Source organism: Lepisosteus oculatus, chromosome 11 (genome assembly GCF_040954835.1).
Source record: "Lepisosteus oculatus isolate fLepOcu1 chromosome 11, fLepOcu1.hap2, whole genome shotgun sequence".
Lineage (NCBI taxonomy): Eukaryota > Metazoa > Chordata > Actinopteri > Semionotiformes > Lepisosteidae > Lepisosteus > Lepisosteus oculatus.
Genome location: NC_090706.1, coordinates 24,476,783 through 24,500,247, shown reverse-complemented (window position 1 = coordinate 24,500,247; position 23,465 = coordinate 24,476,783). Strand labels below are relative to the sequence as shown.

The 23,465-nt window shown below is 35.7% G+C and overlaps 1 protein-coding gene across 8 annotated transcripts in view; it reads left to right on the top strand.

Moving 5' to 3' along the window:
- Positions 1-23,465, top strand: part of rapgef6 (Rap guanine nucleotide exchange factor (GEF) 6) — a 95,144-nt gene that overhangs the window by 36,818 nt on the left and 34,861 nt on the right. For 7 of the 8 annotated variants that reach the window (XM_015349507.2, XM_015349505.2, XM_015349506.2 and 4 more), the window contains one exon: positions 19,380-19,511. In XM_015349507.2, the coding sequence (XP_015204993.2) occupies positions 19,380-19,511 (132 nt within the window). Of the gene's footprint in view, positions 1-5,242; positions 6,197-19,379; positions 19,512-23,465 lie in introns of those variants that run through there. The other variant, XM_069195943.1, reaches the window with a different exon arrangement.

Below are 23,465 nucleotides of genomic sequence, written 5' to 3'. Positions count from 1 at the left end.
AATACTGTGCATGCTTTGACTGCATTTATTTAACATTCATGCATTCAATTATCACAATTTGTTTTTTGATATTTTTTAATTGAGTGATCTAAAGGCATAAACATTCAGTGTTACCTAACAACATTGTGTACACTATCTGTCCAGTTCTTAGCTCCTTTCATTAGCTACCTGTTGAAAGTTAGTTGAAATATCCTGATTGTGATTTATTTGGGGAGTCCATTCATTGTAGTGTTGGCAATGGTAATATTGTCTCTTAGCCAAGTAAGCTACAGCAGGATAAAACACAATCAGTTCTCCCACTTCCTGCCATTATTATGTATTGAGAACTCTGTGTTTGAACACTAGTTCCCTGTGTTGGAAGAAAATACTTCTGTATCCAGACAGGGTTTGCTTCTGTTGTATAAATATGTTATAAAACATCAAAACATTTTCAAAAAACTGCATCTAATGAGAGCATTTGTAAAAATGAACGTTTGTTTACATGTATGAAAACAACAAAGCAAAACACTGTCAAGAAATTGCAGTCATTTTTAAACTTTGAAGAAGCCCCAACAGGAAAGTTTATTTTAAATTTCTGTTTGTGGTCTTGCGTTTGTGCTGGCAGATCGAGACAAGATGTGCGGAAAGAGTTGCTAGTCAACCGTCTCCTCTGTGGTATTGTATTTCCTGTCATGTCTGAAAGACGTCTGCTTATTGCTCCGTTTTCTGCTGTAATCAGTGATGTGACCCATATTGAACATTTGTGCAGAAAAAAAAACGTTAGCCAATCATAATGATAAAGAAGCACACAGTATCCTAAGCAGAACTAACCAGTGTCCTCTATCATATCGGCGTTGGATGTCAGAAAAATGTGCTTGGCGACTTTATATTTATTTTAACTTTGTTTTTGTTCTTTGCGTTTCACTTGCGTTAACTGTATGAAGGCTATTGAGCTGAATGAAAGTGAACTACAGGTCCCTGAACAGCCAGGGGAGGTAGACAGCAGAATAAGGGCTATAAGAGGCTTGTGACGTTCTTTATGATGTATTCTGCTCTTTATTGATCTAAGGAAATCTGCTGTGGTATTAAGGTCCCGAAAAAAACTTAACTCTGTCGTTTACATATAAATGTTTAGCTAACTTCTAAACTATGTAGTACTAGAACATGTAGCCATTGAGTTTAGAATTTTTTTTACCTGTGCTATAAGTGAAGTAGATATGTCAGTTGATTTCTTAGTTCAGGTGGGTAGCTGCGTCAGCATGCGTAGGCTGCAAAGGAACAAGTAATAGGTTTATTCCATGCTGAAAAAAAGAAGAAAGAGAACACAACGTTTCAGCCGTGGAGCCTTCTTCAGGTGTGCGTGGAGCCTTCTTCAGGTTCACACCTGAAGAAGGCTCCATGGCCGAAACGTTGTGTTCTCTTTCTTCTTTTTTTTTTTTCAGCATGGAATAAAGCTATTACTTGTTCCTTTGCAGTTGATTTCTTATGCAAGCTGGATGTTTGCTTACATCTGAATACTAACATCATTTTCTACGCAAACTGGTCTTATGCTTAAACCTGTATTTTGTACATGGTTTATTTAATACCACCATTGACTATTAATAGGGAAGTTTTGTTTTACTCTTTGTAGTATGGCTGTTTTTTGTTTTTAGGAAAGCATTTGAGGCTGGATTGCATGGATCTCTCTTAATTTTCTATCAGCTGTAATCATACAACTTGACTTTCTAAAACCTGACTTATTTTTGTGACATTGGAAAGAGCAATGTGGTTAGAAACTGGAACAAAATGAGGATCATGTGAAAATTCTCTTAAAAAGACTTAAAATATTACAATACTTAAACAGTCTCTTCATGTATTTTTTGTGCCCATGATTTGTGATAAACACTGTCTTCACATCCCCTACCTGACTGAGTGGTTAAATGTTTTGTACATTTACTTAATCAGCATCACATATTGGTACACTTCCAATATGCCCCTGAATTCTTTTAGGACATACCTCTGTCTTACTTAAATGACCTGACTTGATGTACAGTATGGAAGTTTAATGGGAGTTATCTCTGCTGAGAACACTGTCCTGCTATTAAAAATGGAGACTCATGTACAAACTCTGCAAGAAATGTTATCTTATTATTTATTCTCCTAAGGAAAACAAAAAGTTAAAAGTTACACATCATGATCAGGCCTGTATCAGAGTAACAACATGAATTTTTTTTAGATGAAGAAGCTCTTGAAAATGTATAGTTTATTCATCTTATACAGCATTTACTTTTCACCTCTTTGTTTGCACAATAACGGCAACCTCAACAAAATCTGGTAACGCTGTAGCAAGAAGTTGTAGAAATGGAATTGAAACTAAATGTTATTGTTCCTTCTGTGCTGCTGCCGCTGCTGCAGCTGCTGTTACTGTTGCTAATTTTAGGGGATTACATCATCTGAGTCGAGATGACAACCTTGCTCCCCCCTCTGGGGATAGATCATATTTTCATTCCATTTAGTGCCTTGGATCTCTCCAGTGCTGTAATCAGGCTGCTTTTCATGATACATTAGAGAGCAGCTGGCAGTGGCACAAAGAGCAGGTCCACAATTGGACCCCGAGGGCGAAACAATATGTCACCTTCAAGGATAGGCTGGGCTCTCCCCTCTCCTTCCTTGACTCCAGGATCTGGGTGGGGATTGTTTTTTTTTTAAAAGGCAGGAATTCCTGTGCTGGATAAATAATGAGAGCCCAGCCCTTCAGGAGTGAGGTACACAATAAAACAACAGGCTGAAGTTTTTGTAAGTTTTGTAGTGGAAACCAAATGAAGGGGCAAGATTTTACAGTACAGTACAGCGAAAACCACCGTTAGCTGAAGTTACAGTAGGTTGCTGGATTGTTATGCTTTGTCGGCCACTTTGCGGTCTTTACTGGGTTTAAATTACTAAAAGCAAAAAATGTAAATGACAATGCAGTGAGTTGAATAGTAAACAGTCATCTTTAACCCCGTTAATGGTATGTAATTAAGATACAACTGACTAGTGTGGCATCCTTTGTGTTGGCCTGTGTTTTTTTTGTCATTCAGGCTTAGCATGGGGAGGTGCAGAGGGGACTGGTCTAGCTGCTGTCAGTCTGCCTTCAGCTCTGCTAGGAAGATCACCCTTTGGGGAGCCTTTAGTGAACCCCTCCCCCAGCAGTCCCTTCTGTGTATAGCGTTGCCAATACCCATGCTTTGTTTAGAAACTCACAAGACTGACATCATTTTCTAGCTCGTCTGTCTTGATAAATATATGGAAGGCAAGACACACCAGTAACTGCATTTTGTGAACAAATTACAAAGAGAAAACTAATCTTAAAAGCAAACAGCCATCTCATTTTTCATTGTAGTTTTTATTCAAACCTGACATCTTTCTTTGGCCTTAATACCTTTAATGTGATGAGCCCATCACCTTTTCATTAGTGTTTTATTAACTGTATATGGTGTTAAAGCAGCCTGTCTCTCCAAAATGCTTTGAATGTGAAGAACTAAGTGTAGGCTATAATGAAGTGAGTGATATAAGGTACGAGTGAAAAGGATTGCATGTCCTTTTGTAATCACGAGGCGCGATTATTTCTAGATCTTGTAATTGCATACTGTCTAACGGTAGGATTATACATACCTGTTAATATACAGTATACTCATTAGTGTGAAAAATATTCAAAACATTTAAACATGATGTTTGTGAAAAAGGTTGGTTTCTTTGAGTAATTTAGAATATTCACATTTTTTAAGGCCGCAAAGGAAAGAAATGCTGTTTTTAGGTAGTTCATATGATAAACCGAAAAATACAGTATTTATTTGAAAGTGCACTTATCACGCCAAACACTAGGATGTGTGCCTTAAATAAAAGATGAGTAAAATGTGCAAGTAATACAGATGGGACTGTGTGCTGTTCTGACTGCAAACATTTTCACAGCGTATAGCTCTGGACTGCGTGTGAAATGAAAATAAATTAGATTTTGGGGGTATTTTAGTAGCATCTTGAAGTGAAAGAAACCCTGCATAGGGGTCAGTTTTCTTTTCGCTATACTCACAGTCTGGCAGGACTGCATACAGCTCCTTATGGATAACGTTCTCCAGGGAGCTCCATGTGCTGTTCTGCAATTGGTTGGTAGGAGAAAAGGATGATGTCATCCTTACTTGAGGGCAAACTGGGAGGAAATAGAATTTAGCTCCTATTATTGAGCTGATGCAGGAACTGCTAGAGGAATAAGACATTTACTTGCATAGACTAAGTGTTACAGATCTTTCTCGAGTAAAGATTCATGTTATAAACTAGCCTTCATGAGGAGATGTTTTCTGTATTTTCACCTTCTTGTTTATCACTACTCTCTGAGATCAGATGTTCAATCTTCAGGAATATATCAGTTTGGTTGCACAATTCAGTTAACCTCTGGAATATTTTTACATGTATATTTGCTATATGTGGTTTTAAATAGTTTGTGTTGGTGCATAATGCTTGTCTCAAAATATGTTAGGTTTTTATTAAATGTATTAATCTTTCAGAAGGTATCAAAATAATTCTTAAAATCACATATTTCATTCCACATTAAATAAGCTGGTTTGTCTATTGCCTGTTAAATATTCTGCATTGGAAATTTGTAATTTGACATGATAATGATTCTTTTCATTCACGCAGATTATCATCCTGTCTTGCATAGGCTTCTGCATATAAATGAATGTGTTTAAAATCAAGGAGGTAGCTGCATATTTTATTGGCATTCATAAAATAAGCCATAATTTGAAGAGATGGTATTTTTATTTTTAGCCATTTTAACAAGTTTGGAGCAATTCTGGTAGCACACAAATACATTTAATACAGATCTTTGCATATCAATTTTTTTTTTAAATATAACAACAGATTAGTAATAAATGGTTTATACTTTGGAAAAGGAATTCATTAGCATATTTTTTACAATTTAATTCCAGCAAGGACAGTTGCTTCTGAAATGTGAGTTTGGCGATATATGATTTGCATCACTATTTCTGCTTTTTTGTAAATGAATGCACTCAGGTTTATGTGTTGCTTGATCAATAAAGATGCTCTCCTCTCTGCATCTGCCAGATAGCCAATTGGTCTAATGCAGTTTCCACAGCACTCGCTCGCTCTCTATACAGGTGATGTCATTCTTTTTTCTCTATTCTCCTCCCACTCTTCTCCTTATTAGATGTTTCATCTTGCAGTGGAGCATCCAATCGATGGGAGGTTTTCCTGGGGGAACAGCTGAGCAGAAGCCAGGGATATTCACTAGGAATCAGTGACATAAACATGCATGCAGTCTTGCTCTGGATATGGACAGGAATTTGTTTGTAAATGTAGAATGCAGCGTGCAGTTTGCATTGAGCTTAGATTTTGCTAAATGCAGAGGGCTACTGGGAAATGCCGGTGAATAGCTCCCTGCACAGACTTTAAAGATGCTAAGACCATCTACAGTTCTTGAGAGTAGTTTTGTATTAGTGTTTAACTGATATTTGAGAGAGAATGGATCTAATACGCTGGACAAGACTAAGGATATGAACACTGTGTTACTGTGCATTTCTGCATAGAAGATTCCTGAAGCAAGCTTTTGCAGCTGGGGTTTATTTCTGCATAAGGAAGACTGAAAGAAAAGACCGATTACTTTGGCAGCACTTGACTTCTCTAAGTGAACACAAATTAAACCTTTATTTATCTGGGATTGTGACATTAAGTCTTCTTAATCTTTTTTGTTTTTGACTATGGATGTTTAACTGTATAATGCACAATGGTCATTCATGGCTTGCATGTTCACTGTCTGAAGTTTAAGAAGAGGACTACTGAATAAATCTGCATCAAGAGGCTGTGCTGAAGTGACCTTTACAGCAATTTATAGTCTTTTATCACTAGCTTAGAGTTGTTTTTTAACTCCTTCCTGTGAAAATCTTTTTTCCTTGCTTTCACTGGGCATTGTTACGGACACACCACCTACCTACAGTGAACTGGGAGCATTCTCATTTGCTATTTATTCATTTTCAATGAAATTCTTGGACTTTTGAAACTCCACTGCTGTGGTTTGTATTTGCTGAGGCAACTGCTGCAAAAACTTTCAAGCAAACCCAGCTGATAGGATTTTTTGAAAATATAATTTATTTTTGTTTTGAAAAGGAAACTTTCCCACCCTGTCCAGGAAATGGCTTTTCTCGTCCGTTGCTATGCCAACTGCTTGCAGCCCTGGTCCTCTAAAGTAAGCAATGTTAAAATGTGCCCTGTGTCCAGCTTTTGTTTCTTGGCATGACGCATAGCCTTTTACAACTTCTTGTAGGTTGACTTGTTAATGTTTGTGTGTATTCTGTTTGACTTGTACATTCTAGGAAAAGACTTTACAAATGTTGAGTAGGAAATGGGGGTAAAATGTGAAATTACCAGCTTCATTTAATGATGGTGCACCACCAAGGAGAAATATTTTAGATTCTGTTTGAGTGCATTCATTTATCTCAGCTGCCATGTCTTAAAGTAAAATCAAGTACACATTTTCATCACATATTTTGATCTTATTTGATTCTTATTATTTGATCACAGCTCTTTTTTTTCATTGAAGGACACAGTTCTTTCATAGTCGCATTGGAAGAGAAATACATCTACAAAAACTAGATTTAGAAAGTTGCTTTGATGTGTGTATTTATTGCCAAACTTGTTTTATATATTAGCTTTTTGTGGTTCAAAAAAACTTTTTATCATTTAGAATGTAAGAATGATTGTTTTTTATCCTGACCGAGGATCCTACGAATTTAAATGAATACTATCCAAAAGTTGCCGAAATATGCAGTGACATAACTGGATATGAATCTTGAAAACTTTTTAGCAGTACTTAACTTTCTTTAAATCATATTCACGTCAAGGATCTGCAGAGAAAATGCCGTTGTCTGTCAGTGCATGTGTGTTTTTCATTAACACACATTGCTGGTTCCATTGCTGGTTATGTTTTTATGTTGGGAATTTGTGTTATGAGGATTTAGAATTCACTCTTACTCTTTGGACCAATAAATTGCTCTTCTAGAAAAGTGTATTTGGGGAGATGACTGAGAAGCTAAGATATTATGGTTTGCATTGTAGTTGACAGAAAGCCTGGAAACCTGACCTGTTGGTTGCTTTCAACCCCTAGGCTGTACTGCTTTCCATATGTCTCACCCCAGTTTCCTGTATTAATTGCATAAGAAGAGTATAAACATGTACTGTACACAGCTGAATCCGGAGTCTTGCCTGAACAGCTCTGGTTTATCGTTGTTTTCACTTCCTGCATTATTACTGTGCAGGCCTTGTGTTCGGTGATCCAGTTTCGCTATTGGTGAAATAGATAGGTACTTTTATGGAACTCGATCCATGCTGTTAGGAACTTGAATGAAATTGTTCACATACCATTAAAATGTATCTTTACCACACTATTATTATTAGGGCTGTGTTAACAGTCTCATTAGAACATGATTTTTGTTGTGCTAGTTACTGAAACTTTTCAATATAACAAACACTTGCTGGGCTCTTGTTTATGGTGGGCTGGCTGGTCTATGCATTGGATTTATATATTTTACATTTTTAATCTGTAAACATCCTTTTATCTTTATAGTTAAGCCATATGTGTTATAAGTGTAGTAAGGTTGATGGGACGTTGTTTAACATAACATTTAAAGTGCATTCATATCAAAATAATTCTGATCTTTGAAGTGAAAAGAAGTATAGTAACTTCTTACTTACCTACTGTTTTTGTACTAAAATGTACTTTGTTAAAGTAATTTCAGTTTTCTGTGGCCTTGAACAACATACACTATGATATGAAGCAATGTCAATCAAATCAACATTGAAACACATCCTGTACAGTGGTTCCTAACCCTTGTCCTGATGACTGCTTTTTGTTCATTGTTTTGGTCAACTTTTTAATCCCAGTCTAATTGCTTTCAATTTTCATTAAAAAGTTGATGCAGGTTTTTAGTTCTGAACCTTGTAGTAATTTCTGAGCTTCAGAACATATTACTTCAAATGTAACTACTGTAGTTGGGTCTCTGGAAAAAGAAAACACTGCTGGGAGTATTTCATATTTTAGACAGTTGAAAGTTGCTATTCATATTTTGATCTTTTATTAAGGTTTGTTCACTCGGAATTAAAGGAGCAAACACTAAAAAGCAAGTTAAGTTGTGACCACTTACAATTTTGTTTACTGAGGTTGTTGGAAACTGAATGCCTCAAATTGGGTGTTTTAAAGCCTAGGACCAAGAGCAAAAACAGCTCAACAAGCAGGCAGATCAATTAAAGGCATTAGTTAGCACCAGTAATTTAAGAGTTCAGATGGAATGAAAACCAGTATCCCGCAGGGCCAGAGCCGGGAATCAGTGATGTTGTAGAGGAGTTGCCAAAATGCATTGATCCACAACTGTTTCCGTAGTGAATAAAGTTCTAGAAATTGTGATTATTTAAATGTTAAGTGACCGGTGGTGGGCATGTCTTTGTAAATAAAAACAAATACAGGTTTATGTAACATGCTGACATACCTAAGACCTAAAAAAAAAAAATCTTGTTTACAGTGGCCAAACTGTCCTTAAGGATATTTTATCACTTTTTCTAGAAAGTGATAAAATAATTAGACCGCTTAAGAACAAAATTATATTATTGTATCCGTGAGGAGTTATTTTTGTTTCTTTGACTTGACTGAAGTGACTGTTATTAATTTCAGTGTTTAATGAAGGTATATAAGTACAAAGTACACTCTGTTCCCAGCTTATTTTAATCCAACTTGAGGGAATGCAGTTCACAAAACTATATATTTGTGTAAATTAATAAGTACACAGATGTGTATAAGACGTGCACAGATTTCTTGTGGAATTGAAAAGACCTTAGTGTGCAGTTCTTTTAACTTCAATTTTGTTATATTGCTAAGGAGTTAGCTATAAAAATGACTACATTGAAATGGATGAAGCATCATATGATTGGCCAGCTTAAACATTGTATAAACATTGGGCCTCCTTACATTGCGGGTGGACTCCATGCCTACTACGCTCCATTACAGTTTGGCAAGCAAGAAAAGCAGTACACAGCTGGACATGTGTGAAATGTTTGAGAAAGTGGGAAGGATGTGCAAAAATAAGAGTAATCGGGCTAGGAAGGATGCACATCTGCTGTATTTACAATGGGTGTGGACTGTTTTTACTAATGTACAAATGTAAATAGTGTCAGTTTAAGTTCTGTATTCAATCCCTTTGTGAGGATTCAGTAATGCATTTAATTTCAGTCCTGTACCAGCTAGACAGGTACAGATGGAGGATGTGACAAACTGACTAGGCCTCAGGTACTGTATTTCTGGCAGGGTATTGAAATACAGCATATTGAAATAATGGTGAAGTTGTGAGTTATCTCCAAATACGTCAGTATGGGTACAAGTATGTGTACTGAAAAGGAGAACATACATGGCCCCGGTCTCAACAACTTGTGCAACCATTAATAAAAAGCCGCAAATTATGGGGGGGGGGGGGGTACATTTATTTAGGTGAAACGAGTGCCACATTTTTGTCTTATGGTCTGTACGAGAAGCTGAAACGTGCTTGGTGTCATGGAGCTGATGTATGCATGCATCCATTTTCTGGATTGCTTCATATAAAACACTGCTTTAGCAATTATCAAGCAGAACTATGTTGGTCTCATTTTCAGAGATCAAAGCCATGATAACATGCCACTCTTGTATCATAATTATATCGGTCCCGGTATTAGAAAAAATATAAATTGACGGAAGATCAACAGTAGATGCCTAATGCATTGTGCATTGATTATTATCGCCTGTTCTTCCTGTCCCTCTGACATGCTATACCTCCCTGGATAGAATGGTTAAAAGCTCTCAGCCACTACATGGATAATATTGAGATGTTCAGAGCAAACCCTAAATTATGCATCACATTATTCTTAGTTTTTGTAGCTCTATGTGTGGTTGATATTAGAATTGCTGCATTGAAATCTTTACAATAAATTACAGTAAAAGCAATCGGTCATGTACATGATGCTTAAAACTGGGTTGAGGCTAGCTGAAAGGTCATTTAAATTAGGGATAATCATAATTTCCAGCATTGAGATTGCAGACAAACTTTGGAGATGGTGGAAATGCAAGTTTGAGATTTTTCTTCTGGCCTGTTATTGGTTGGCATTTGACGTTCAAATATTGTGGAAGATACTTCATGTACTGTATATAATCTGTAGCTGGATGGCTAATTGGTGGCAGATAGAAAAGAAACAGGATGGGCTATGAATATAATCGGCTTATCAAGCTATGCTAGGAGGCCACGGGTGCAAGCTAGCATGAAACGTGCACCATTTTGCAGTATATTATTGTCATGTCTAATAAACCTCTTAGTGATATTTACAGTTGATCATTGTAACTCTGGTAAGCTGGCAACATGCTTAATCTTAATGGTCGGAGATGTTTTTTTCTTTAAAGTCTGTTTTTGGCAGAATAATGGCCGCAAGGCTGACTTTCACTCCAGTGCAGTGGGTAATACATTTTTTATCCCAGTTAAAAATATTCGAGTTTACAGTTTCCGTTTACAGATTTGTAAATCCATTTAGAAATACAGTTAATCATGAGCATGGTGATAGAAGACCCATTCTTTTAAACTCCTTAATATATTGGTTTATAAATTGTAAATCCCTTACTTTAAATATTTGAGTGGATTTCAAAATTCCAGCTGTTTCCATGATCTTAGTGCACGGTATTGATTTTTCCACCAATGGTTATCTACAGAAAGCCCTTCTGGATAATTTTCAAGGGCATTTCTAAATATAATATACTATCAGTTTGTATACTTCCTGGCAGATTGAGTGCGAATCTTTTTTTTTCCTGTAGTATTTTTTTCTCAAGTAACACCCAGACCCCCCCCCCCCAGAAAGAGAAAAGCATTTCAGTACATATATTTATCTAGCTGCTGAACAAAGGGAAGTTGGCTGGACTGAGTGGTTCTTTTCTAAGGACTATGTTGTATTGGGCTACAATTTGTCTGTTTCTGGGCCATCTGGAAATGGTTGAAGTCTGCCAAGCAAAAGAAAAAACACAAGATGCTTGATACCCAACTACTGACCCAGATGAAGTCATTCCCAGACTGGGGAATGCAAGGAGAGAGACCACGGCAGGAAGCATCTGTGAGCAGAGGGCTTGGGAGATGCAGCACTGCGGCAGATTGGGCTCCTAACTGTGTGTTTAGCCTCCCTCTGTCCGTCAGCACCACACTGCTGCTGGACGTTTTCTTAGTCCAGACTGATCACCAGGTGGAGCCTTAAAGGGACATTGACAAAGTTCCACTGTTTGTTTTTGTGAGACTGACACAGCTGGGAAAACGAGCTAGCTGCCCTGAAACCGTGGTGTCTGCGTCTTTCCTGCAAAACAACTTAGACTTCCTGTTGTGCGTTAACTCCTTAATTGTTTAGGAATATAGAATAAGGCAATTCGGAACATGACAGGTCTAAATTTTGCTACATCTTGATATGTAGGATTTTATATAAAGAGAAATTGAAATTCCTTGAGACACTTAATAGTGCAGGTCGTGTTTTGTTTTTTCCCTTGGGGACGGGTTTTAAAATATTTGTGCCTTGTCCATGATGTTAATGAATAATATATGCTCCAGACGTGACATAGCGGAGATATTTGATTATGATTATTGTTATTCAGAAATGGTGTGTAATTCAAACATTAAAATGTATTGTCTTAGCAGACCTCCTAGTCAAATACAAGGACAGGTTATTAGAATTTTAATTCAAAATGCTTGCAACTGTCAAGTAGAAAGCAAGCTATAAATGCTTTCTTGCTAAATATTTGTTTTTCTATTCATCTATTTAAGAATACAAACTGTAAAATGTTCTTCTTTAAGTGTTCACATAAATTTAGTGCAGTTGTCTTCCTTTTGTTTCAGTAACAATACCCTCTTGTAACTATCACACAGTACCTAATTGCAGTGTAAATATGCTGTGCGTTTATTATGATGTACTGTATGACCTGCACTGTTTGCAAAAATCTTCAAGAAAGCGATCATGAATATTGAAACTGAATGTTGTCATATACTGTACAGTCATGTTAAATTCTGAAAATGTTAAGCTACATTTTAGAAATGTTTTCTTGCCAAAAACAGACCAGTGACTCTTTGATAGTTTGTATTTTGATTTCCATCGGAAGCTTTTCTCACAAAGAATATGATGTAACACATTCCTTATAGTAAAGTTTTTGACTGCTGAATTAAGATTAACATTTTAATGTTTTTAAACAGTTTTTCTTTTACTTCCTGTAGGTGAATAATATGACCATGTCCTACATCTTTAAGGATATGTACCTTGTAATGTTGCATAAGTTATTTCTTAATTTCTATATCATGCAGAGTTAAATTTCACCTGCTCTCTCTCTTACATCAATTTTCAATTTTAGGACCAGGACATCAGAAGGATTAATTGTAGCCCTTAACTGCATGGCAATAGCTGAATATAAAAATGAACTTGTGTGTGTATATATATACACTGTATATGTAATGGCAACAACTAGAGACAAAATAATTATTTTTTTCTGTCTCCAACATAAGATTTTTTTCTGTCTCCAACATTTTCTCTCAATGATTACTGTGCGGTGCAGATAGTACAAAAATAATAGGGGGAATATTTGACAAACCAAGAACTTTATATGATTATTAAAAATGTAGATTAAACTGAGATTTAAACTGGATTAGCTGCTAAAGTACAACATAAATATGAACTCGTAGTTATTGCTGCTACTTGTAGCTAGATACCTGTTGATCATCATATATTTTTCTGTAGAACTCCGCAGCCTAAGCAAAGAATAGATAAGTTGCCATCGTTCTCTGAGAAGCAGGTCCCTTATTAGTCTGACTGCTGCGCAGTGTGCTGTTTGTCTTGGGGCAAAAGTCATAAACACAAGTGTCAGCTTCAACTGTGAATGCATTCTTCAGATTTGCATCTGTGATGTTACAGTAGTGTCAATTTAATGATTACAGGAACACTGCCAAAGACATATCTTGTCTTGCAAGGCCAGAATGCAGAAAAGCAGCCACGCAGCAAGTCTTTGTTTAGTCTGCAAAACAGCTGATTACTAGAATGGACTTTTTATGTGGTCTACCCTTCATCTAGAGCAGACAGCTGGTTCTAGTACTGCAGAATCTCAGTGTTTCTGCTGAAGAAATGCAGATGAGATCTTAAAGTTCTTTATTAAACCATACATGTTCAGCAAGGGTATATCTGTGCTTTATGTAAATAGGGATAACTTTAGCAGCCATTACTTGAATTTTCTGTAATACCAGCGTGCTGATTTTAAACTGTACTTGTGATGTTGTGCGAGTTAAATGACCTGCTTAGGTGTTGAAAGTAACCTTTCAGAGCCTTGATTCAGTCATCGCTGGGCATTGTTCTTGACTCCAAGAGACAAAAATAGACTTTGGCAGCCTTTCTTTTATGTGTTTGCTGTAGATAGATTGTATTCAGCACAGCCTGTCCTTTGCACTTGTCACATTCTATTCAGAGTTCAATTCATCTGCAGTATCTTTCCTGTTTCCAGTGCACCTTCCAAAAGACAGCTCTTATGAATTTAATACAATTCTAAATAACATTTCAATAACATATATCAGTCTGAATTTTTCAAATATTTCTAATTAAATACTTTTAAGGGGGTGGTGGAGAAATTGTGTACAGATTGTTATATGTAGACACATAATTGTCTGCATAGACATAAATACTACAATGTACAGTACGATACTTTTAAGCAGAACTAATCAACAAGCCAAAATTGTTACCTCTGTTGATCAGTGCTGTCTCCTGCTTGGCTAATTTTAAATTAAGTTTTAAAAACAAGCTATGAATCCTTTTCCCTGTTTTTCTCTACTTTACAGTAGCCTATAGTTGGTACAGATGGCACTGTGTGGATTGCTGTGCTTCTACCAGTGTTTATAGAAGCTTGTTTGGAACTATACATCTACAGGTCAGCTGAACTTACGTGAAATATTTCTTTGTGGCATCTCAAAGTAGTTTTCTTATTAGATTTTATCATGATAGATTTACATTCCTTCCAATTATTATTGAAAGTAAAAGGGTGAATAAGACAAAAAAAGACACACATACTCACTGAGGCCTCAGTGGCTCTTGGCTCTAGAACTGGATAGTGTTTGTTCCCTGAAGCTTACTGTACAGTAAGCATACAGTGATAAACTGTTGTTTTTCTGGGATGTTGAAGGTCAAAGTGTCATTCCTCTGAGATTTTCTATTTAGGAATTTGTTCTTGTCTTATGTCATGAGAACTTTGCTGAGTTCCCATGCTGTATGGTGTATACTGTATTTGTGACTTTTCTAATCCTGTATTTTTTACAGAACAGGCATCATTTCATGGGATTTGACTGTGGTATTAGATATGAGAGACAACTGTGCATATGTTTGCTTAAGGAAGGTGGTGCACAATCTGTTTTTGCTCTTTTCTTTAAAATGTTTTACTAAGTTACTTTATGAAGCAAAACTGTACACCACTCACAGTGATGATAGAGGATAGGTAAAACTGTAAGATTTAAATTCAGATGCTTTTATAATGCTTTTTTCTCTCTCTGTTGCTCTGTAGTTTTGGTCTTCCAAGAGTGGGAGGATAGCATGAAATGGCAGAGATCAATGTTTTAATAATCAAAACGATGAAATGCAATAATTGCACACTGAATATCAATCATGGGGCCCAAGCACTTTAAACCTATATCATACCATTAATTGCCTTTAATGCAATGGCTTTGCTAATAACAGCTGTTACATTTGTCATACATTATAATGTTAAGAGGAGAGCAGCTTTCTGCAATTTCATTTCAAGGTGGTCTTAACCAAACCATTCCAATTTTAGTACAAACTAAGCACAAGCTTATCTTTTGTGTGTTCGCTATAAAGCAATTATCATTTGCCATTCTGAATAACTGCAGTATCTTTAAAAAACAATATATAGTTCAATATGCCAAAACTACTGTTAATATTAGGGTAGTTTCCAAAGTGTAAAGTGAAATGTTGGTTCTGTGCAGTTTCTGCAGCTATTAAGAATGATAGTTTTAGAGGACTTGAATTGTAACTTTCAATGTTTGGCACTGGGTGCTGAATGTGTCTGGTGGACTGTTAATGAATTCGTTTCGTTTCGGTTAGAATTGCCTCTAGTATTTTATCATTCAGTAAAGGTAATACTTCAGATGACTGTGTCTATTCATTTCAAATACTAACCATAAGTGACTTTATATTCTAGTAGTTAGAAGGAATGGGGATTGGTGAATAAATAGTTTTGAAATTTCAGGTTCATGGTCTTTAAAGAAGGTATATTTTTAAAACCAGATCTTTGTCAGCCTCTAAGTTTAAACCCAGTGTTAACAAGTCAGGTCATAGGGTGAAACATACAGTTCATAATGGTTACAGAACATGTGCAGAACTGTGCAGTACACTCATTTCTTGATACCACACTTTTCACAGGTTAGAAGGTAAAACATAACATGCGAAGCCTGTGTGAGTGTTAAGATCTTACATTCAGATCCATCTGTAACTATGGTAGTAGCTTTCTTACAAAGTGTAGCAATTCTTCCATATCATTAATTACAAAATCCATTAAAGTTTGCAGTAGTTCATGCGACTGTGACAGTCTGCAATAATAGTTTTCATTGCTGTTAACATAATTGCTTTTGCCATTGGAGTGTTGTAAGGGAAGTTCAGTTTCTTTAACCTGCCATATATGAGCCTCATTTCACTGCAAAAATTCTTTTACCCTGGACCTCTCATTTTCTGTTACCTTTTGTCCGCCTGACATTTGTAATTTTACCACTTTCTTCTTTGGAAATCCCTTAAAAACACCCTGATTTGGTAAATTTGTGAGTAAAAGCAAATTGCGATGAGGAGGATGAACATCTGGCTAATTTAAATGTATGTTGTCCTTTCCACACTCTAGAAGTCGATTAGACTGCCTTAAAACAGATGTGCTTTGAGCATAGACAGCAGGTTATTGTACTATAAAGAGATTAAAATGAATATTTGGTATTTTTTATACTCGGTAAGCCACTCAGCTGTATTTGTGAAATTGATTAAATTTAAGAAAGGAGAGTGGGTGAAGAATGCAAGCTTTCATAACTTATAAAGGAGATATATTTAAACACATTAAATTATTTTTAATAATTAGTTTTAAACTATACTGTGATCAGCATACTCTTTACATTTTCATCACAATACATTTTAATCAGGTTGTTCATGATGGCTATCAGGTTGAAGGTGATTGGAAAACTAACCATGTTTTAATGATGTTATTCCAGCTGTGATATACTGGGTTTGTTCTAAATGGCTTCTTACATAAAGGCCTTATTACCACTACATAATGGCTGTTTGTTGTTTTGAACTGTGGTCTGTAAGGAAAGAAATGAACCTGCAGAGGTTTATTACTATACTATATCACTCATTGCCTATTTGTGACATCATGTCTGATTAAAAGCACGCTGCATGAAATAGCTTATGAAGTCTCCAAAAGAAAGTGATCCATGCTGTTTTGGTACTTCAGGTAGTATGTTTTGTATTTTTAAGATGTAACCCATAACACCTTCATTTGTCTTACAGCTCTGCTATCTAGAAGATGACAATTATTTTGTCTTTGGGTTGTATTGATATGACAGTTTCATAGTGAAGAAGAGAGCAGTCATTCATATTTAATCAGTTACAGTTATAATTTATTCATAATGCAAACTGGAAACCCTTTCCTTTAGGTGGGAAACAGTTTAGTGCTCTTAGTGCAGGCACATCTGCTCCAGTGCAAATTAGGGTATGGTAATTAATTGTGCTCTTTTGATTTGCAAGGAACTCTTGTACTAATAGCCTTTGACACACATACTATAGAAGAATAATATATATATATATTTTTATATGATATTATTATATTATAATTATAGTTTGGACTGGAAGTAATACATTACAAATATTGGTTTGTATCTAATACTGCGCTTCTCTGCTGCAATGGGCAGCACTTTCATTTTGATTAATCTCCTTGCAGTAGGATATATTCATAAGCTGATTTGATACCCCAGAACTGTAATCAATCTGTGAAGCCACAAATATAATTTAATCAGCATCAAGCAGTTAACCCTGCTATGAATAAAAGTCATTTCCACTGATTGATATGGCAACGACCTTTTTATTGTTAATTTCAGTGACTTTGTATCTTATTATCCCCACTGTATATTAGTATCAAAAATCAATAGCCTGAACTAAGAGACTACAATGTAGATGGGATTACAATGTCAAAATGAAAGAAGATTGCATTAATTGCACAGCATAACAAAAACTAGATTTTGTTTAATAGAAGTAGACATTTGGAGCTTAAAATCTGCTGGACGTTTCTTTGTGTTTTTGTCTGAATGCACATTTGAGGAGCGAAAAATTGCATTACATTATTCATACTTATCCCCTGACAGTCCTGTCTGGTTGGTGTAGAGGGTGAGAGCAATACTGGATTCTTTATGGGAGGTCACTGGTCTGCTGTAGCTGTCACTTTCTTAAACATTCTTTAGTATCTAACTGTACAAGTTAGATCACTGTGAAATATATATTTATTTTAGGACTGTGGTATTTTTTGTTTTTTTTTTGTTTCCTAAATATGACATAACAGAACAATTTTACATCTTTGTATAGTAGGCAGTGAAGCATTCCGTGATCTTGGATCCTTGACGTCTTTAATATTGTATGTTTCAACGATAATTACAGTTGTGCAGCTGTCTGGCATCAGATTGTCAAATGTTATAATGGAAGAAATTTGTTATAAATTTAAGCAGTCTAAAAAAGGCAGTTTTGTGCACTGGAGACTGGTAAGAGTTAATGTTTTGTTCTTTTTTAACATTTTAAATGCTTTGACCAAAAATAAGTATTTATTGTTACAGACATTGTAGATTTACTGCATACTTTAAAAGTAGAGTGATTGTACTTCTATGTCTGGCTGTCATGAATGATCACACTCGTCTTTAATGCGTAAATGTAGGGTAGCACAAGTGATCGATTTTCAGAAATGTTGTCTTTTTCCACAGTTGCAGCTTTCCAAATAATATCTATTTAAATGTAACTAAATAATTTTGAATTGTGCAGGCTGCTTTTTCAGGGAAAGAATACCTGTTCTGTTGCAGTTTTGTTTGATTTCACAGTAACTGAGAGTAACAATCTGTTAAACTGTTTATGCATTTTATTACACTGAATGATATTTGAGAATGTTTTTTAAATGTAATTTATTAATGATACTTTTTATTTTATATAGTTGGAAATCTGTGTAAAAAGAACAGTATGTTAATAAAAACAAAAGGTTGGTAGGTATACACACTCTCCAGCTGCTGGAGTAAACATCACAAAGATTTCCTTTTTGTGGGACTGACAGTTCAGTAATAAATGTTATGATGTATGGTTTCCAGCCACAGTCCCTTTAAGCAGCTCTGTGATAAAGTAGTGCTAACTCATTTTTAAAATTCCAAACTGTCAGTTTGATACAAAAATATCATAACACCAGATCACTGTTCATTCAGCTGTGACAGACAGGTGGGGCAGTTTGGGTAATAAAGATCACATTGAAAAGACAGTTGGAGTTTAAATTTATTGTCAAAAGGCTTCCAGGGAGGCAGGCAGTACTTAAAGGTCGCTTGTCAACCATAAAATGAGGGTTCTTTCAAACTATCGAGAAATATTACACAGCATAGCGGGCATCCTGAAGTTTTTAATGTTTAAAGGCTTAATGTTCTTATTCAGATCATCAAGTACCGTTTGAAAGAGTTTGGAGACAATGGACAAAGTCTACTTTCTTTTCTTCAAAGGGAAATAGTCCACTTTGTAACACTACAGTCTTTCACACAGATTTTGATGTAATGTCAGCCTTTGTTTTAACTGCAGTGCTACATGTTTGTGCTTCTGTCAATTTGTATTCATTTGAGTATACAGTATATTGATTTCCTGTTTTTGTAATGTTTACATTTTGTTGCTTAAACATATCTCTGTAAATTCCAAAATGTGCACATATTAACGCCATTCTTAATACTGAGTTCAAAATGGCAGCATATTAATTTTAAAAGGTCTGCTAATTTCCTGAGCTGCCGATATGTAAAATCTAAAGTACATTTTAACTGTTTTATAAAATTTTATTCAGAAAGGCGCATTAAAAAGTTGTACATAAAATAGAAATACTGTATTGCAACATGGTAAGTTATTACCAGCTACAATACTATGACCATCTTTTTGTTATGTCATTACATATGCGCCTTGTGAGAGAGAATTGATTTTTTGATTAATAAATCCCAAAGCAAAAGGACAGTTAATTTGCATTAGTAGTTCTTTGTTTTAGGCCTAATTTTTTTAATTAATTTTTATTCCTTTCATTATTATTTATTCAGCTCCCTGCAGATCTCGCCAAGATGCATCTCACTGACAATCCACACCAACAGGTGATGCATGTGCCTCCCAGTCAATCAGGATGCAGCATCGCCAGTGACTCTGGGAGCAGTAGCTTATCGGACATCTACCAGGTAATAGTTTCATGTACAACAAATCAGGCTTCTGTAGCTCAACCAGTAAAGCACCATAGATGCCTGCTATCTGGGTACTGTCTGCTGGGCCACCCCTAATATTAACTGGTCAGACTATTATTTAAAAATGTTTAAAGACAAGAGACATTTTTTGTTTGTACACATTTTATGGATCACCTGAAGAATGTGTAGGAGCTCTAGTATATCAGATATATTGGCTATAGAACAGTGGTTCCCTGTCCTGGTCCTGGTGAGCCACGGTTTAACTTTTAAAAAACAAACAGCTAATCAATGAGCAGGTATCCCACAACATAGGTACAGTAAGCTATCCAATCTCTTGCCAGACTAAGAAAGCAATTAGCAGATTTTCAGTCAACAGAGCAGTGAGTTTTAAATGGAAAGGATTTCCCAACAGTGTTTTTGGCACCTTAAAATGATTTGAACAGTGCAAAGGTTACATATTAACTTAGAACAGACCACTACATTTTCCTGTAACTGTGGTATATTGCTTCAGAATATGAAGAAATGGCAAGTCTATAACTAGCCTTAATGCAAAAACCATTCATAAGCGCCTTATTATTGTATTTGTTTATTTAATTGTAATAATATTTCCTTTGATCAGTGAACCTGTGGCATGCCAAATGAGTAATAACACGAAATCCAAATCTGCACACGTGCGTTCCAATCATGTTTTTCTCAGAGCTTGTGAAAGTCTTCCCTGAAGGCAGACAAGGGTCCAAGACCTGGTTAGACACCTTATCCTTATCAAGCACTTCAGCCAAAGGGTTTGGACACTGGGGGAAACAAGAGGCAGCTGGGCACATCTACACCTTTGAGTAAAGTGCTACTGGTACACAAAATTGGTCTAAGTAAAAATATGCACATTTCTTTACATAACTAAAGTCATACAGTAAGTGCGTTAGTGTATTTCCTGATACCTGGGAGTTACACTGGTTGGAAATGTACAGTAAGTTGAGTTTATTCCACATTCAAGTATAAAATAAAATAATTTATCATTTCTAGCGTAAAAAACGAAACTATACAGCAACCAACGATAAGCAAGTGTTGAATATACTGATCTAAATCTTGCCATGTGGTTTATGGTTGGGTTGAGTGACAATTTGTAGTCAAGTATAAAGACCTTTTAAATCCACCAGGATTCTCCTGCAGGAATGACCTTTTCTTGCTGACCTTTTATGTCATGTTTATATTCTATTCTAACACTATAAAAATCCTTTCTCAGCATTTAATAGTTTTCATTTGTTACAATCATGTTATTTATATATAAAGTTAAATAAAATTACAAATGTGTAAAAATGAAATGGGGGGAAAAAGAGGATTTTGCACTGCAGTACAGTGGGGGCTTTGCAAGTCACATATTTACAGATCAAATAGGATAGAAATGGTACTTTATAGCTTTTGGACAATATTAAATTTTGGTTATACTTGTGATAATGTTAATAAAAGGCTCATCGGTATTTTCTTTGAGGTTTTGTCATTTTATTGTGACCCAGTTTTTTTATTATTGTCACAAAGCTCAGTTTTTAAGTTACCAAGGGACATATTTGCATCGTGAATACTGCATTTGGAACTTCAGGCATGTTTTCTGCAATACCTTGATCATTGTGGAAGTGACCTTTTGTTTCCATGCAAATGTAATTGTAAAAGCATTGCACAGCAGCAACAGGCAGCATGAAAAAGGATGAAACTTGCGGGGAAATAAAATCCTGTCATACTAGATCTAATTCCAGAGGCTGGACACCATTTATACTTGCATTTTGTATTTAACAGATTCATTTTCCATATAAAATCATTTCTCTTAATAGCAGGAAAGCATTTTTGAGTGGTTTAGATTTTAAAATGGATAATATATACTGGATATGGTGTCTGACTTTTTTGAAGAGAACATCGTAGTCACAACACCTTCTTTTCTAGAATTGCAAGATACCAAAATGATCTCAGTGAATTCAGGGTTTTCTCATTTAAATTATTCAGAATGCCTTTGCCAAATTAATTGGCTTGCACTTCTATGGGCGATAGCTGCAAAGGACGTTTGTTGTTCTATGGCTCTTGCAAAGCTTCTAATTATAGAGGGTTTGGCTTGGCATCCTGTTGCTCTGAGCCCCAGAAATGTGAACGCGAACTCTCTCATCCAAGCTGTGTGCTAAAGGTTAAACAGGAAGAGAGTCCTCTCCTGAGCTGACAGCAGAAAAGTGCGTAGAATATACAGCCATGTAACCCCTAGTCCTTCACAAACTATTCAAGACCACAGGAAAGACTTCAGCAATGCAAGGTCAATTACGGCTGTGTGCTGGATGCTTGAACTACTTATCACATGCACATATGTATTAACGTTTTCTTGAGCTGTTACTCAGCACTGATAGCTGCCAAGCCATCTAGCCAATAAAGGTGCTTGCTCCGGTGCTTGCTCCGAGCACAGTCTTGGTTTTTCGGCCCAGAAATTACTAGTTTGTGTTTATGAAGTCATGTCACCAGCTGGCTGTAGCCCAGATTCCCCAATGTAGTCCTTCACCAGAATAGGATTGGGATTAGTCTCTACTTGTGACACAACTCCATTTCCTGTGATGCTGGCTTGCATCAACAGTACAAGAGCGCTTAGTGATGAGAATGAAAACATTCAGCTTTGTGTTCATTTCCTGTAAGACACTCTGGATACTGAAAGTTTCCACTTGATTTTCAATTAAGTCAGTACAGCAATAGTTACTGGAGATCCAAGTTTCAGTAGGATGAATTTAAAATGCAATAGTTTCATGCTTTAAAAAAAAAGAAACATTAAATAGGAATATGTAATTAGTATAAGTTAAATACAATGTGAAAAATAGAAACAAATTATACATTATAACATTAAAGATAAAGTGCATTATAAATAAATTTAACATTATAAATATATAACATTGAGTTATGCTATCATTGTTTCTATAGATTTTTCTTGAAAAGGTCAAGTAATCTGGTGTATGAACTATTCTGCAATGTAAAAATGAAATGTATTGTAATGCAAAGTAACATTCCATTTGTCCTAAAACATTCAAAAAATACCTTTCCCAGATATGTGACATCACTCAAAAATAAACAGAAGATAGATTTCTGTCCCAGTCGTTGAAATAAGCAAGATAGATAGTGTTTCTTGAAATCCGAACTACTGTAGAGTTTAATAAATCGGATGTAGTCTTTCACAGATTCCAGCAGTATTTTGAAGTCTTAGGAGAGCTCATAGACTTCCTGTAATTGTTTTGTAAAATAGTGCTTTTGGCTGTTGCAATACAGTAAAGGTTTTGAGTCTGCTACTGACATTCCTTTAGCACACCCCATTTTCTGTTTTGATAGTGGAAAAATGCTAATAACGGTCAGAAAGGGGAAAGGTGTGAAGACAAAAATGTTATTGGCATCTGCCAGTTTTGTTTACATGATTCAAGCAATGCTTTTTTGAGCACAGTTTTTGTATTAAAGACCATCAAATCTGCATGCAGTGTATAATTTGCTTTAGTCCAGGTGGTGAAACTGACGTGATTGCAGTGAAGCAGAACTGATATCTGTCATTTCCGATAGGTGTGGGAACTGAGCTGAAACCAAAATGAAAGATTTATTGTGCTAATGTTGTTGGCTGAGCTGTTGAAGTAACGCAAGCACAGTAACACAAGGGACGGATTTTGTGTGCTAATGCATGCCATCAACTACGAATTTAAAATTACCTTGGATAATAATCTGAAAACAATGCCCCCAAACACCTTTTAAAATAGAACCTATTTTAGATTGAATCTATTTAAGAGATTGACATGGAAAATTGAGTAATATTCCACAAGATTAGTGCTAAAGTAATATGCCTTTGTGTTGGTCTCAATGAGATTAAATTTGTATCTAAATATACTGTAGGTGTACTCATTGTTCAATCCAGTATTGTATTATGAACCAATTCATGAGGGCAAAATATTTTAT